General features: G+C 32.7%; 1 protein-coding gene across 1 annotated transcript in view; it reads left to right on the plus strand.

Moving 5' to 3' along the window:
* Positions 1–11,318, plus strand: part of LOC132753861 (uncharacterized) — a 46,580-nt gene extending 35,262 nt beyond the window's left edge. Inside the window, exons 2-8 of the mRNA XM_060744400.1 lie at positions 3,480–3,897; positions 5,088–6,094; positions 6,896–7,099; positions 7,362–7,489; positions 8,189–8,331; positions 9,636–9,718; positions 10,315–11,318. Of these exons, the coding sequence (XP_060600383.1) occupies positions 3,795–3,897; positions 5,088–6,094; positions 6,896–7,099; positions 7,362–7,489; positions 8,189–8,331; positions 9,636–9,718; positions 10,315–10,602 (1,956 nt within the window). The 5' untranslated portion in view covers positions 3,480–3,794 and the 3' untranslated portion in view covers positions 10,603–11,318. The remainder of the gene's footprint in view (positions 1–3,479; positions 3,898–5,087; positions 6,095–6,895; positions 7,100–7,361; positions 7,490–8,188; positions 8,332–9,635; positions 9,719–10,314) is intronic.
* Positions 11,319–14,865: the final 3,547 nt, after the last annotated feature.

Consider the following 14,865-nt stretch of genomic DNA (forward strand, 5'->3'; position numbering starts at 1 on the left):
TACATTAATAATCATTCACATTACTCATTTGCGTCAGGATATTTTTTATATAAATTATATTTAAAGGAGCTCCGCTGAGGTCAAAAAGCCTAAAAAAATAAAGATTTTAAAGCGGAACATTTCCTGTAGATTTATATAGGTATTTATTATATTCTTGGCGTTACATGTACCCGTCGATATACCCTTTATATTTTAGAGTGATTGTCTTGACTTTTAAAGGTCAAAATGATTTATTTCATGCTCAATATCTATATAATTGATTTAATCTCTGTAAAACTGCTTTATGGTTGTTTTCTTCTTTCCTCTGTCCGTCACATAGGACAATAAATGGACCATAGATTTTTACTACAATTTATAATTTCAATCTCATTCAGCTTTTGTTAAATGGAAATCTCCTTAAGACTATTATTTAGGTTCCGATTGTGTAGTAAGTTTTTGCATAAGGAAACAACGGCTTGCCCCGGACGGATTTTGAACCCTTCTCGGCCAGCAATTTTTAGATAACCCCTTTGTCACGCCGCCACAAGTCGCGTAGACTTTAAATATATTCGTTTGAGAAAACTTTTCGTGCAGCTGGCTAATGAATTGTTTGTGACTCACCGAGGTGTCCATTTTATTTCAATGTAATGTGAAGAGACGACACTTAATTATTATTAGTTATTTATTTTAATGAGAAGCATGACCTACGTTTACATTATTCGGTTGTTTCCTTCAAGTTATTTTATTAATACCTTTTGCATTTTTATTGATATAAAAGTGTATGTACACGTAAATCCGAGTAGCTTAGTGGTTAAAGCGGTCACCTTAAGTTTGCGGCCTATCGAGTTCAAATCTGCAATCAAGTATGTGTTTGTTTTATTATTTTTTATAAACCAATTTATTCTTATTACATATTTAAATTTTTATAAACTTAATTATTTTAGGTTAACTTATATTCTTTTCACACATGAAATTAATACCAAGAACGAATAGGAGAAATTGAATGCGTTTGGAAATATTAAGAATTTTTATATCATCTTTTATTCCACTTGAATCTTAGAATTTCATAAGCAAATCTTCGTCATAACAATTTGCGTTCACTTGTAGTTAGTATATATCTATTTTTTCATTGCTTATTTATTCAGTCATCTATAAGGCACCTTAGTTATCAGATGTGAAGTTTACTTTAATTCTGTCGAATATAGATAATTTTATATTTAAAACTTAATTTTCTACACTACACTTGTGTGTCTGAAAATTCAAAAAGTTAAAAGAAAAAGTAAAATAACGACAAACAATTTAAAAAATATATATCTTTCCGGGATACTAACCAGAGTATCTCCAGTAATTAAGTGAATACAACCTCTGCGCTATTAAGTGCTGGAATTGTACAGGTTGTAGAAGATTTGGATGATAAACAGTATGCTTTTATATCAGAATTTTCTACACCCCTCTGTTTCAATATTGACATGAACAGATATTAAAATGAAATGCGACTTTGGGATGTGACATAAACGTTAAATTGTGTCCAACCCACTAAGAAGTTTTCTGACTTATTGCTACATATCAGTTTTACATGGCATAAATGTGAAATCTGTGAAATTTCCCAGCAATACGATTTTGTCCATTCTTTCACATCTTTATTGCCATACATAAGTTACACCTTAAAGGACGACACAAATGTTTTAGACAAAACATTACAACTTCTCGCGGTTTTCAATATCAGAACATTTATAATTATGATTATTGTAATAATAAGAAGTGTACTAGATTTAATAAATTTCTTCAATAAAAAGTATTTTACCCAAAGATGAGCATAGTATATATTTAAACATGATTATTGACTACCAATATAATTATATTGACTACATTTACGTATTTTCATCTTTCACAAGCGGTATCTTTTAATATCATGTTCAATCTTTTTAATTTCATCCCTAAAGTTTTTGCACTTTCGTTACATAATAATGCTTCAATTACAATAACTATTTATTATGGCAAATGCGTGTGACACTTCTACTAAATAAAAGAAACAGGTGACATGATTTATGACAATAAACACAAATGTCACGAAATCAGTCCAAGATATTTGGTAATGTTCGAATATGTACTTTATGTTAATGTGTGTTATATTTCCAAGGTCTATATTCATGTGTAGCCAAAGGCAATGTTCTGCCGAATCAAGCTTTGGAAAATGATGCGAATACGTTACATGATTTTTTTTATGAATTCACACGTTATACAGTGTATTTGCTTTTGTTTTGTTTTTTTCACTTGAGATCTAGTTTCCACAATTATGCGGTCCATTATGATGCATTTATTAGTTATTTCTGCTGTTTAATGTTATGATGCTATCAGTGCCATCTTTTTTCTATTTCGTTTTACTTTTCTTTGTAAAAAGGTAATGTATTGATGCGACAACAGTTTGGTGATTTGTAGCTTATATTGCCTACGATGCATGCACTCATGTGAACATTCACTGTTATGTGTCCTAGTGAAATAGATGTTTAAAAATAACATTTTTTTTTAATTTATATTTGTCTTGCCATATTATATACCATTACAAAATCAAATATTAAAAAAATATATATTGAAGCTAAGAGAGTAACATATTCACGTGAAATTTAAAATGAGAAAATAATTGTCTGAGTTGATAAACTTAAAATTCAATTGATGTTTAAATACTTATGGATTGGATGGTATGAATAACCAGCATTTCGTTTTAAGTCAAACTAAAATATATTTGTCATGACATTATCATATTACAACAAAAGTAGTGACCATGATGATTTGTTAAGCAAAGCCATAGCAACTGGCTAAATTAACCTAGAAATTGTACTTATGTAGGGTGATTTTAGTTACTTTGTGTACGAAACAAATTATTCGTATAAGCATTTGTAGAGTACTTACGCTCGTCTTCATCCGACTTACTTCTTGAAACGTTTATATATTCACTTTTATAGAGAGGTGAAAATTCTCCGTGACAGCGAGTCTAATGGCCGTTTGTCTTTCACCGCTTATTAAGTAGTTATGTTGCTTGCTTAGAAATTTATGAGTATTGGTTAGTTATCCAGGAAAGTCAGTTAGGTGGACCGACAAATAATAATAATAATAATAATGATAATAATGATAATAAAAATAATAATAAGACCAAATTGAGTTGAAATCCGCATTAAAAAAACACAAAAAAACTTATCAAATTCAACTAACAAAGTGTTGTAAATGGTCTGTACAAGTTTGGGAAACTTTTACTATGCTTTATACATTTAACATGTTGTCCTGGATGGTTCGTATATCGAGCTATTTTAAAGGATTATTTGTAAAAATGTATTCATTTACGATGTATTATTTAGTTTACTTGTTGCACTGAATGACACATAGATATCATCTTTCTTGCAATGATACATATTTATTATTGCTAATATCAACTCAGTTTGCAAATTATCCTGAGTGAATGATAGATTTATTTTGTGTATAATAATATATTTATTCTATTTAAGGGTAAACCGAATGGGATCAGCATTAACAAGACATGGAAATGACATCTCATCTACCTACCTACATTTACATACAAAATAGTCGTTATTGGACGGGTTTATTCAACATAAATCTATTTTAAGGGAATTACTTTTTACAACTGTTTGATACAGGCTTGACATACATGATTAAAACAGCAGCGATTTATGGATATATAAATCGGATACATTTACATTTTGCTACATTAGTTGAATATGGTATTTGTAACTTGAACGATATGTGGGATAATTTCCTGCAAGTTATAAGTGTTAGGAATATTGTGTTTAAAAGAGGGAAAAATGAATGTCATTGATAAATTCAAGCTGTGTGGATTTAATATAGGTGGATTCATTTTGTTTAGATGGATTTATCAAATTTATTGGCAAAACAGGTTATTGCCAGGTGAGTAAAATTATATTTTTTTTTAAAACTATCCCCCACACACATAGGAATACTTAGTTTTTTGCAAATTTTGTACGATAGTCTTGAACTCATAGAAATTTTCTCATTTTATACCCCCGAAAAAAAGACTTGTAGTGATGATACACTGTCCTTCCGTATGGCTGTTTGTATATCTGTTGTCTGCCTTGTTAAGTCTTCATATACACTACCTCAAGTTTCACTTCTTCGATGCAACCAACATTAAAGTGATTGTCATCAAGTCATGTTATGCCTATTGCTTGAACGTGTATGTTTTAATTTGGATTAAATCATTTTGATAAATGGCCATTTTTATAGCACACACTTTATTTCCTTAATTAGTAGTAAGTTTTGATTGAAATATTATATCATTATCAACAGAGAAGGGCGTTGTTCAATGAATGCAGCAACACAGGACCGCCGACACTTAAGAGATTGTCATCCAGACTAGTTTTGTACTGCGTTATCCGATCGTCCGTCCGTCTGTCTGTATGTCTATTCGGTACAATCTTGTCCGAACCACTTGTCAAAATTGAATGAAGCCTTGATTTTGATTTTATTATCTTGATTTTAAATTTTTCTTGTATTCACTTAATTGAAGTTTTAAAATCCAAATAAAAGAAAGTGTTTTACTTTCAGATGATCGTTTCGCAGTATAAAGCGACATACATTCAAGGTCTCATTATGTCAAAGAAATGATTTTATTTTTAATTCTAAAAAGGTTTCAAATTTTGGTGTGTTGTTAAAGTTACGAAAAAAGTTACTCATTGGTCTATTAATGAACTATGCTTTTTTGTCAATAAGTGCATTTATAGTGATTTAGTAATTTATATGACAGTTAAAATAATACTTTTTTTACATTTTGGTACTGTTATTATAAATAATTTCTCATTTCATGTATTTCCTTCAGGATATAAGCATCTAACATGCTGTAAAACTATTACATGTATTTAAACTTTCTAAAACCAATATTTTACATTTTAAATGAATGAAACATTTATTCATTTTAAGGCATAATGGGCCTTTAAGTAAATGGTTTATTACTTCATTACAAAATGAATATCGTAACTTGTATTAAAATTACTCTGAAAACGAAGTGACACAGGCACATGCGCTAGCCATTCATTATTATAATGTGTAAGAATATTATTTGTATTTTTCATCCCTTACAGACATATATATGTTATTTGGGCTTGTGGCATTGCTCGTGGTACTTGACATTATTCGGCTGCGACCAGGCAAAAGTCTTAACATTCAGGGAATTCTTCTTCAATACATTGTACAAAAAGTGCTTTCTTTGTTTGGCTACTTTATTCAAAAGCGTCTGGAGTCAATGAGCGCAAATATTCAGGATCACCAAGATAAATTACTTTTAAATATTTTAAAACAACAGTCTGAAACTGATGTGGGGAAAATGCTTCGGATTGGCGAGATAAAAAGTGTAGATGACTTTCGTAAATCAATTCCTTTGACGATGTATGATGATTATGAACCATTCGTAAACATAATAGAGGAATCTGGATGCAGCAATGTGTTCTTTCCGGGAAAAGTCGATTACATTGCATGTACTTCCGGTACAACTTCCGGAAGTAGCAAAAAATTCCCGAAATCTTTTTCAATTTTACGAAAAACTAGTGGCAAGTGGCTGATTTTGGCACAAAAGTGCTTTACCAATTTGCCAAGAAATCAATTTATACGAAAATGGCTTGCAGTGAGGTGTACTTCAAATATTTGGCTATCTAAGTCTGGAATAAAATGTGGACCTATATCCGGTTTAGCATCAAATTTTTCTCTAAACTTTTACGTCGTTCCAAATATTGCCAAGGATTTGAAAGACGATGAAACAGTGATATATTTAAATCTTGTATTTGGGTTAAAGCACCCTGATATTTGCAATTTATTTTTCTCCACTGCCCAAATGGCGCTTTCATTTTTTCAAGTACTTGAACGAAAATGGCCGAGTATATGTAATGACATTGAGCATGGAACACTATCATCTCTAAATGGGTTAACAATAAACGAAAGGAATAGTCTTATTCAATCATTAGGAGGGGGTGATTCAGACAGAGCGGAGTTTCTCAGAAAAGAGTTTGAGAATGGTTTTATTGGAATAGTTCCGAGGGTTTGGCCAGAATGCCCAGGGATGTTTTGTTTGGCAACCGGTTCTTTCATGACACAGGTATGTTTTTATAACATTTTCTTATGAGCATTTAACGCATGCTCTAATTGTACACATTTGTTACTAGATGTAACCATAGGGAAAGGGTTCTTATGTTATTCAATACTATTAGGTGGGGTGTTTCTTATATTTGGTCATTTATCATATGATGTGTTACGGCTGCTCCTTACGATATTTACTACTGATTAGTGGTACCAGACAACTGATAATTGACTCTGCTTGCCAATATTGCAAAACAATTTAGACACACCCAAATCAAAGTGTGTAGATGACAGAGAGCAAGGAATGCAAAATATAACACATGTTTCTGAAATCATGTCATTTGTTTTTCTTTAAACAAAGTAGTTACTTATTTTTCAATCTTTCACAATAATTGGTCATGTAAAATACATAAGGTAAAAATGAGTTACCTGTGTACACGTGACGAAACACTAGTATGCAATTTAAGAAAAGTACAGTAAACCGCATGCTTGCTAAGCAATAGTACAAATTTGATGTGCTAAATCACTTTATTGCATATTATTAATTCAATAACATATTGACATATACTTGATAAAATATGCTAAATAATAAAAGTCACGTTTTAAGCATTACAAAGCATTTTAACTTAAGGGAAACGAAGGGGATTATTTCAGTAACTTTTATGCTCACTCGCGTCTGAAACTGATGAGCATCTTTGGATTTCCCTCACTAAAAGTCGTCATATGATGTTTAAAGTGTGAAATTTAACCCAAAGGAACAGACGAGGAAGAAGTAAAATATGTTAAATAAAATAGTATATGTGTTTTCTGTTTCATTAAGGCTGATGTTGTCAAGAAACGATATTTAGACTCTGTACCTATATTTTCACCGTTCCATGCAGGCACGGAAACGTTTTACGGCATAAATCTTCATCTTGGAGAACAGGAAGTGACGTATACATTAATGATGCCATTTAACTATTTTGAATTCATACCCGTCGAAAATACAGTGGAAGAAAACCCACAAACTTTGCAGTGTAATCAGGTGAAATAGTTTTTTCTTTGTACTTGTACATTTTGATAATTCATTGAATTAGACAACACCAAGTTAGGAGATAGGGTGATCTCTCTCATTAAATTTGGCCTTTTTTTCTTTTATTCTCTTTTTCTTGACAGCATAATGATTAAACCTATTATATTAATTTCCCAAATGTTAGAGGCTATCTTTTCAATACCAGTCTATACTTAAAACCTTTTATTGTCATAACATTTATAATAAATTTACATTTTTCGCATTTCTTGTGTAGTTATCTATTGGTGAAAAATACGAATTAGTAGTCACAACATGGGAAGGGTTGTATCGGTACAGAACAGAAGATATTGTGGAAATTGTTGGCTTCTACGGGACGATTCCTCGCTACAAATTTGTCCGAAGGTAAGTTTGCAATAAAAACTTTGAGCCACTATAGGCCAAAACTTGCTTACGAATTCCTGTTTAATGTTAAAACAAAATTTCCGGATAACTGATTACTTAATAAACTGTTCTCATATTTAATTTTCGGATTTGTAGAACGGAATTTTCGTCGTAATAAAGTGGCATGTTTAGATTGCACATAACCAAATTAGATTTTAATATTTTCACATACAAATGGTCTCTGTTTATTTTTTTTCATCTTTCAGCATTTTTAAATGGCTGTTGTTATTTCCGTATGGTTAAAGGTGAAAAAGTGCTAAGTTACATTAAATCTCCATCATCTTGATACAATTTAATATGCACTCTGTGACCACTTTGAGCAAGTGTTTTGAATTTCTCATCACGGACAATGACCCAGCTCACATTCCCATTGTCAAGTGATACTTAATTATATGTTTAATTTTGAGAACCTGTGATTTAGATAGATGTGTTTTACAAATGTCATGCACTCATATAAACTTTGAAGTTAAACTTACGATGAAACCTGCAGAGAAATATTCTGAATCATGAAACTTTCAAAACATTTAACTTACAAACAAACAAATATCTTAAAAATAACTTCCAGCACTTTTGTTACAACGCAATACTTGTTTTATCTTTTTATCGTCTTATTTCTATTTTTATTTTGTTCGGTAGATAATTTATGTTCCAATTTTTAAGGAGGAATGATATATTAAGTGCTACGACAGAACATGTTCCGGAAACTTTGGTGTCGGAAGCAATCCGAAAAGAAGCAGTCACGTGGGACAATGATTTAGTTGATTTTGTTACGACAGAAAACATTTACATAAATAAAGTGTTAGGTACGTGAACAGTGTATGTCAGCGTGTTCTTTTTAAGTGATATGGCTAAGCATATTACATTTAGATCAAACATTCTATATATTGTCTAATCGTCAATCTTGGATAACAATAAGCAAATTTCGGAGTTTTTTTAATCATATTTATTGCTTGAAGAAGGTCAACATGATACAGTGACATAACTTTCTTTATTTCTTTATCCCATGATAAATTGACTCTTATATGACAATGAAATTGACTTTATATTAAAGTACAATTTTATAATGAATGTATTGCCATGAAATACATAACATTTCAAAATGTCTTTCTTCAAATTATTTCCAATTTCAATACCTTAAGTTTAATACATGTACGCAACTTGAGTTTGTATGTAGCTATGGCTCTAAGCCTGGCATAGGCTACGGACTAAGATTGGACGAATGTTATTAACTGATGCAATAAAAATCCTGACAGTTCACATTCTACACATACATGTTTTATTTGTTGGTCTTTTTCGATAAAAGTCGAGCTATTATGATCTATGGGTCGTCGGTGTCGTCATGCAACAAACATCATTGTAGCCCATTACTCGAACACTTTTACGAAACTTGCTTATAATGACAAGCCTTAGGCACAGGTGCCGGACATAGCTTTGAAAGCTATACTTTTAGAGTTATGCTCCTTTTAACTAGAATGTCTGTAAAAATTGCTAATTATGTAGAATAATTCAAATAATGTAAAAAGAATACTTGATTACCATGACAATGTACATTTGAACGACCAGCAGGGCATTGGTTTGGAGTTATACCTCATTTTATGTTAGAATTGTTGATGAAATTAGTTATTAATGGGAAATTTTAAATACCGTCAAAATAATATACTTATTCTTTGGAGATAAGTTGCATCTGAAAGGCATAAGGTATAACTAAGTGATCAGTTTCTATTTTTAGAGTAATGCACTATTTTCACATAGAAAATATATCATATGTAAACTTTTCTATCTTGAACATTCATAATAATAAAGTTATTCAACTTTTGAGAATGAGCGAATAACAGCCAAAGCACTTTGTCCGTCCCTAATATAAATCGACGAGCGCTGTGCTCTCATTATGAATAAATGATGGAAAACTCTGGAAAACAATAATTAAGCAAATGATTTCAAACATCACACGGGTTTACACTTAAACTATCGTCATTGTCATATTCAGTTTAGTTGGTCTTAATTAAATTAATAAGCCAATCAAATATTATGTTAATTACACTTCTTATTTCAATCATTCACAGTGCATGTTTCAATTAGTTTTACAATTATGTTATATATTTTACAGGCCATATAACAGAGGAACACTACTATACTGTATTTATTGAGCTAGAACATGACGATATTCTGGTGGAAAATGAAAGTGAAAAGGTAAGTTACAAGGGTACAAGTATAATAAACATATACTTAAGTTTGTACTTAATATCAAAGTAAAAAAGACGTGCAACCGATTGTCATATGCAAATTGGTTGTTTAACATTGGAATTAGCCAATGAATGTTAAGATTGTATTTGAGCCGCTTCATGACAAAACCAACATAATGGGTTTGCGACCAGCATGGATCCAGACCAGCCTGCGCATCCGCGCGGTCTGATCAGGATCCATGCTGTTCGCTATCAGTTTCTCTACTTGTTATTGAGTTTGTAAGCGAACAGCATGGATCCTGATCAGACTGCGCGGATGCTGATTGCAATAGAGATTTTAACTAAACCAAAACAAACAAGGAGAAAAATGTCTGAATTTTGAGAACGACACATTTTGCTTTGATAAACAAGGAAAAAAAGATTTTATAAAAATGAAATATACAAAAAATAATAAATTTTGCGCAAATGATAACTTTTTCCTGACGCAAATACCATGAATAGTTCGCTCATTTGTTATGTAAGTTGGTGCAAATGAATGTCGCTGCTTTGCATTTGCTTCCTTTTGCTCGAATATGTCACAAATTGCTTTGGTTCTTTTTACAGGTTGATTTACATTTACAATCATTGCATGAAATGTACCAGAGATTCCGGGATAGCGGTCGTCTGCAGTCTTTGAAAATAGTTCTAGTACGCGGAGGAACGTTTCAAAATATCGGTCGTCTGATCCGGACACTAAACAAAACTACATCGCTTATGCAATACAAACTTCCGAGAATCATGAGGAATGAGAAACTCGTACAATATCTTTTAGACAATCGTTTAAATACCCATGACATAAAAAAGGATAGTTGTAATTCTGTAAGTGATCATCCTCCAAACCCTCAGGGATAGATAATAAAATATTAGTGAACATTATTATTATTATCATTATTATCATCAATGTATTGAAGTGTTAATTTCTTCAAAATCGTGAAGTGTAACGCAATAACTAGTTGCCGGGCGTTTCTAGTTTGTTTGTTTACTTTAACGGCGCTACAACACAGATTATGTCACATATTTCCGAAACAGGAAAGATGATTTTTGCTAACCTCGGGTGTTGCAATCTTCAAAGCAACACCAGGGGTGAAAAACAACCCACCTGCTCGAGCTCAGAGAATCATAGATTCCAGTGATTCAATCTCTTTTAGCCGCCTCTTACGATTACGCAGGGATAAACGGTGGCCTCAACTATTAAAAGCAACCCCTCAGCTACACGGGGTTCCTAACGTTTCAAAAGTTTCCACAGCGTTAGGTTGTGTTTAAACTGTGTTCGTTCACACGTTATTGTTGACTTTTGTGAACTCTCTGCTTTTATTGAACAAAATTGTCATGAAATACGTTAGTATTTATCAATTTAAGTGAAATTCCTACAGATGATGTTTATGATAATGGTTTTTATTAGTTCAAAGTGTCATAATAACATTTTATTATTATTTAATGTTAAAATAGTCAACAAGCATACGTTGCGTTTTTAAATTGTTCTGTGTACGAATGTATTAACAATGTGAGCTATTGAAGAGTTCGCACATAACTTTAATAAATGCCAATATTAAACCAGTGTTAAATAACTTGTTTGTTGGTGTTTCTTTTGCGTGTTTTTTTCTTCTTTCTCCTCCACTTCTTCTTCTTCTTCACACACATATCCCACTTAATACAGTGCCGAAGGTCATGCTTATGAAAATAATTTTGGGTCATAGACGCAAGTTTAAAGAAACGTTTGGCTAAGAGGATATCAGTATCCAAAAATTATTTGTTGCCCATTATTTACATCATTTATTGTTTGTTTCTTACAAATGTTAAGAGGATTTCACTATAAAATTCGAATAAATTTCAAAACCACAGGCATTAATAACTTTTTTAATAATAGATCGAGATTACGGACACTATAACCTACAAGTTTTTACCGACAACCTTTTTGTACTTGATATATTTTACGAGTCTTTATAAGCTATAGAACATATTTTATTGAGGCTATAAAATAGTAATGACTAGATCTATACTCGTTTGACCTTGGTAAAGTTCACGGTTAAACAAAGGTGAACAAACTTTATTCATAAGCTCACAGTGGGACGATAAATTTGTTTTACGGCCTTCAGTAAATTTATTCTTTTGAATTTATGAAAAAATAAGGAAGAATTTTAATTTAAAGTTACATACATTCAATTAAATTGAGGAATTTTAAGCGATTTTTTTTTCAATTTCATTTCAACTTCAATATTGAATAAATCAATATCAATTGATCAATCAATATCAATTGATCGCTTTTATTGTCTCACTGAGTATTTTCCCATTTGGTTGTAACTATTAAATTGAGAAACTTTGGGCAAATCTTTGCATAATTCTTTTCATAGTTATTAAAAAAAAGACGTAAAAAACAACATTTTTGATGGCATGGAAAAAAAAACAAATCTAAATAATGTCGGATATTACGTGTGTTTTCTTGCAATACATTGTATTTGTGTACTTCGTAGTGCTTTCGGACACCAAAAAACTGGCAAATTTGCCCTAAAAGATTCTGTGGTCCTTTTCAGTAAATGTTATCCTAAATCGACAAATGTGGGTTTATCCAAAATAATCCAACTGTACGAACATTTACCTTTTGCACTTATTTTCGAAGCTGTAACTGTAGAAGTTTGTTCCTTGGAAAACCAAATTTACGGACGACAGCGACAAAAAATAATTTCTTTTATAAACGTCCTCTTCTCGTTGATCAACAAACGGATCTTTATCAAACTTGGTATTTCGCACGCTGCAGTATGATAGTATTGAATGAGAGAAAAAAAACAGATTGCATCAACGGATGTTGTTCAATTCATATTAAAGTATGGGAGGACAAAAATCAAACCTAATTTTCATTTAAGACGGTTTATTACTATTTGCCAGGAGTATGTAAATTAATTTGTAATTTGTGTAAGTTGTTAAAATGAAGCAAAATTTAATTCAAAGGTTAAATCAAAACGAAACTTAGTATAGAAATATGTGTCTGTATGGTACACCGAACGTGCAAAATGTAACGTATTTTATATACTACTCAAAATTTGCTAAGGATCACTTTTTCTACAGTGCGTTACTTTTGTGTATTTGTAATAAATGTGAAAATTGATTGAAATGAATAAAATATAATTAGTAACGAATTAATTTTTATGACAATAATGACAATGAAAGTGTTCCTTGATGTGTGCCTGTTGTGAGAAGAGTGTGCTGGACGAAAATCAACATTTTGGAGATCACATAGTGGAATAAAAAAATCTTGCAAATTAGGAAATGGTTGGCGTCGCGTGTTTAATACCGAGTAGGGTTTCCGCGGGCTTTAATTACGGTCTAACACCGCCGCCGCATGTTGCTGATGAGCCTGCTGACCTTGTGATGAGAAATCTTGGCCCATTCCTCTATTATTGCATGTCTTAGCTCCTGAACTGTTGTTGGTTGGACATGGTGTGAACAAATGCCTTTCTGCAGCATATCCCAAGCTTGCTCAATTGGATTTAAATTCAGTGACCTCGCTGGCCAATACATGCGGACTATAGTTGCTTCCTCAAGATATCGGTTTGTGATGTAGGCTCTGTGTGCACGGGCGTTGTCATCCATAAGAATGAAATCAGGGCCGACTGCGCCAGCGTACGTGCGTACATGGACGTCTAAGATTTCATTGACGTACCTTACTGCCGTCAGTGTACCGTTTTCAATGATGTGTAGGTCCGTTTTCCCCTGAGCGCTTATTCCCGCCCACACCATGACTGAACCCCCGCCAAAACGGTCGTGTTCTGCAACGCATGCTGGAGCTAAGCGTTCATTTGGACTTCTCCAAACCCTAGCCCGTCTGTCCGTGAATTCCACATAAAACCTTGACTCATCAGTGAAGAGGACCGGGGTCCAATCATTAACTGTCCATGTGACATGAATCTGCGCCCATGGCAAACGCTCTTGAATATGGCATTGTGTCAAAGGAATGCATGCGAATTGCTGGCCTCCGTGACCTCAACCCAGCATCATGCAACCTATTTCTAACAGTGTGTGTGCTCACACGCACACCAGTTGCATTCTGGAAGTCGTTACATAAGCTCGTAGCATTCGAGGACCGTTGGCGCCTGGCCTGAAGGACAATAAATCGGTCATGGGCTTGAGTCGTTGAACGTTCCCGACCTCCGGCGTGGCCCTGCAAGATATTTCCAGTCGTTTAGAATCGGTTCCACATCCTGGAGACAACGCTCTGTGATACCCAAGGATATGGGGAACGTCCAGCCTCCAACATTCCAATACCCATGTTCATCTCATCTTCACTAAGACGACGTCTAACCTGTCGATTTGCCATAGTTTGTTAATTTCGAACACAGGTTTACAATAAAATGAGAGAAGTCTTGCTGCTTGTGCACGTTTTGCATAAAACACCAAATTTCACGGGTAGTCTTTTCCAAAAGCTTATTGTGCAAAGTGTACATGACAAATCGATAACTTATGTACACGATTATGAGGTCCCAGTACAGGTGTATCGTTAGCGGAAATATGATTTTAATTTTGAACTGTATGTATTTAAATTGTTCAGATAATATTCTGTTTATTGTTTATTTGTTTTAATATTGTCTTTTTTTAATTGACAAAAAAATGAAACAAGATCTAAATGAGCGTAGTCTCGTGTCAGTCGGGCTCCTGAGATGCTTGCAAAAAAAAGAGAAAAACTAAAACTATGTTACATTTACAAAAGTATTTTAATTTACTAAGAGCCAGCAAACAATATCCATACGTCACATGACCTAAAATACAATAGTATGATTGTCGCCGATAGCTCAGTGACCCATTAATTACAAAAGTCACTCGTGTACCAATATTTAATCAACAACGTTGTAGGTTAATGTTTAGTAAGACAAACGTTTTCTTGTAAAAGCGTTAATAACTTCCGGTCGCATCATAAATTAGAATTTGACAGCACTTCAACCTAATGTCTAAGTTATTTGCTTATTCATTCTTGTCAAAAAAGAAGTAAGTTAAACATGAAAATATACATAACAATTAACTAAATTCTAAGGTCAAGTGGTCAAACTTATGTCATTCATGCATACCGGAAAATAGCAGTCTAAAATCGGTTTAGACCAAATTTTCAGACAAGGTGAACACCAA

The sequence above is a fragment of the Ruditapes philippinarum genome, unplaced genomic scaffold (assembly GCF_026571515.1).
Source record: "Ruditapes philippinarum isolate M1 unplaced genomic scaffold, ASM2657151v2 ctg3770_1_1_1_1, whole genome shotgun sequence".
Taxonomy (NCBI): Eukaryota; Metazoa; Mollusca; class Bivalvia; order Venerida; family Veneridae; genus Ruditapes; species Ruditapes philippinarum.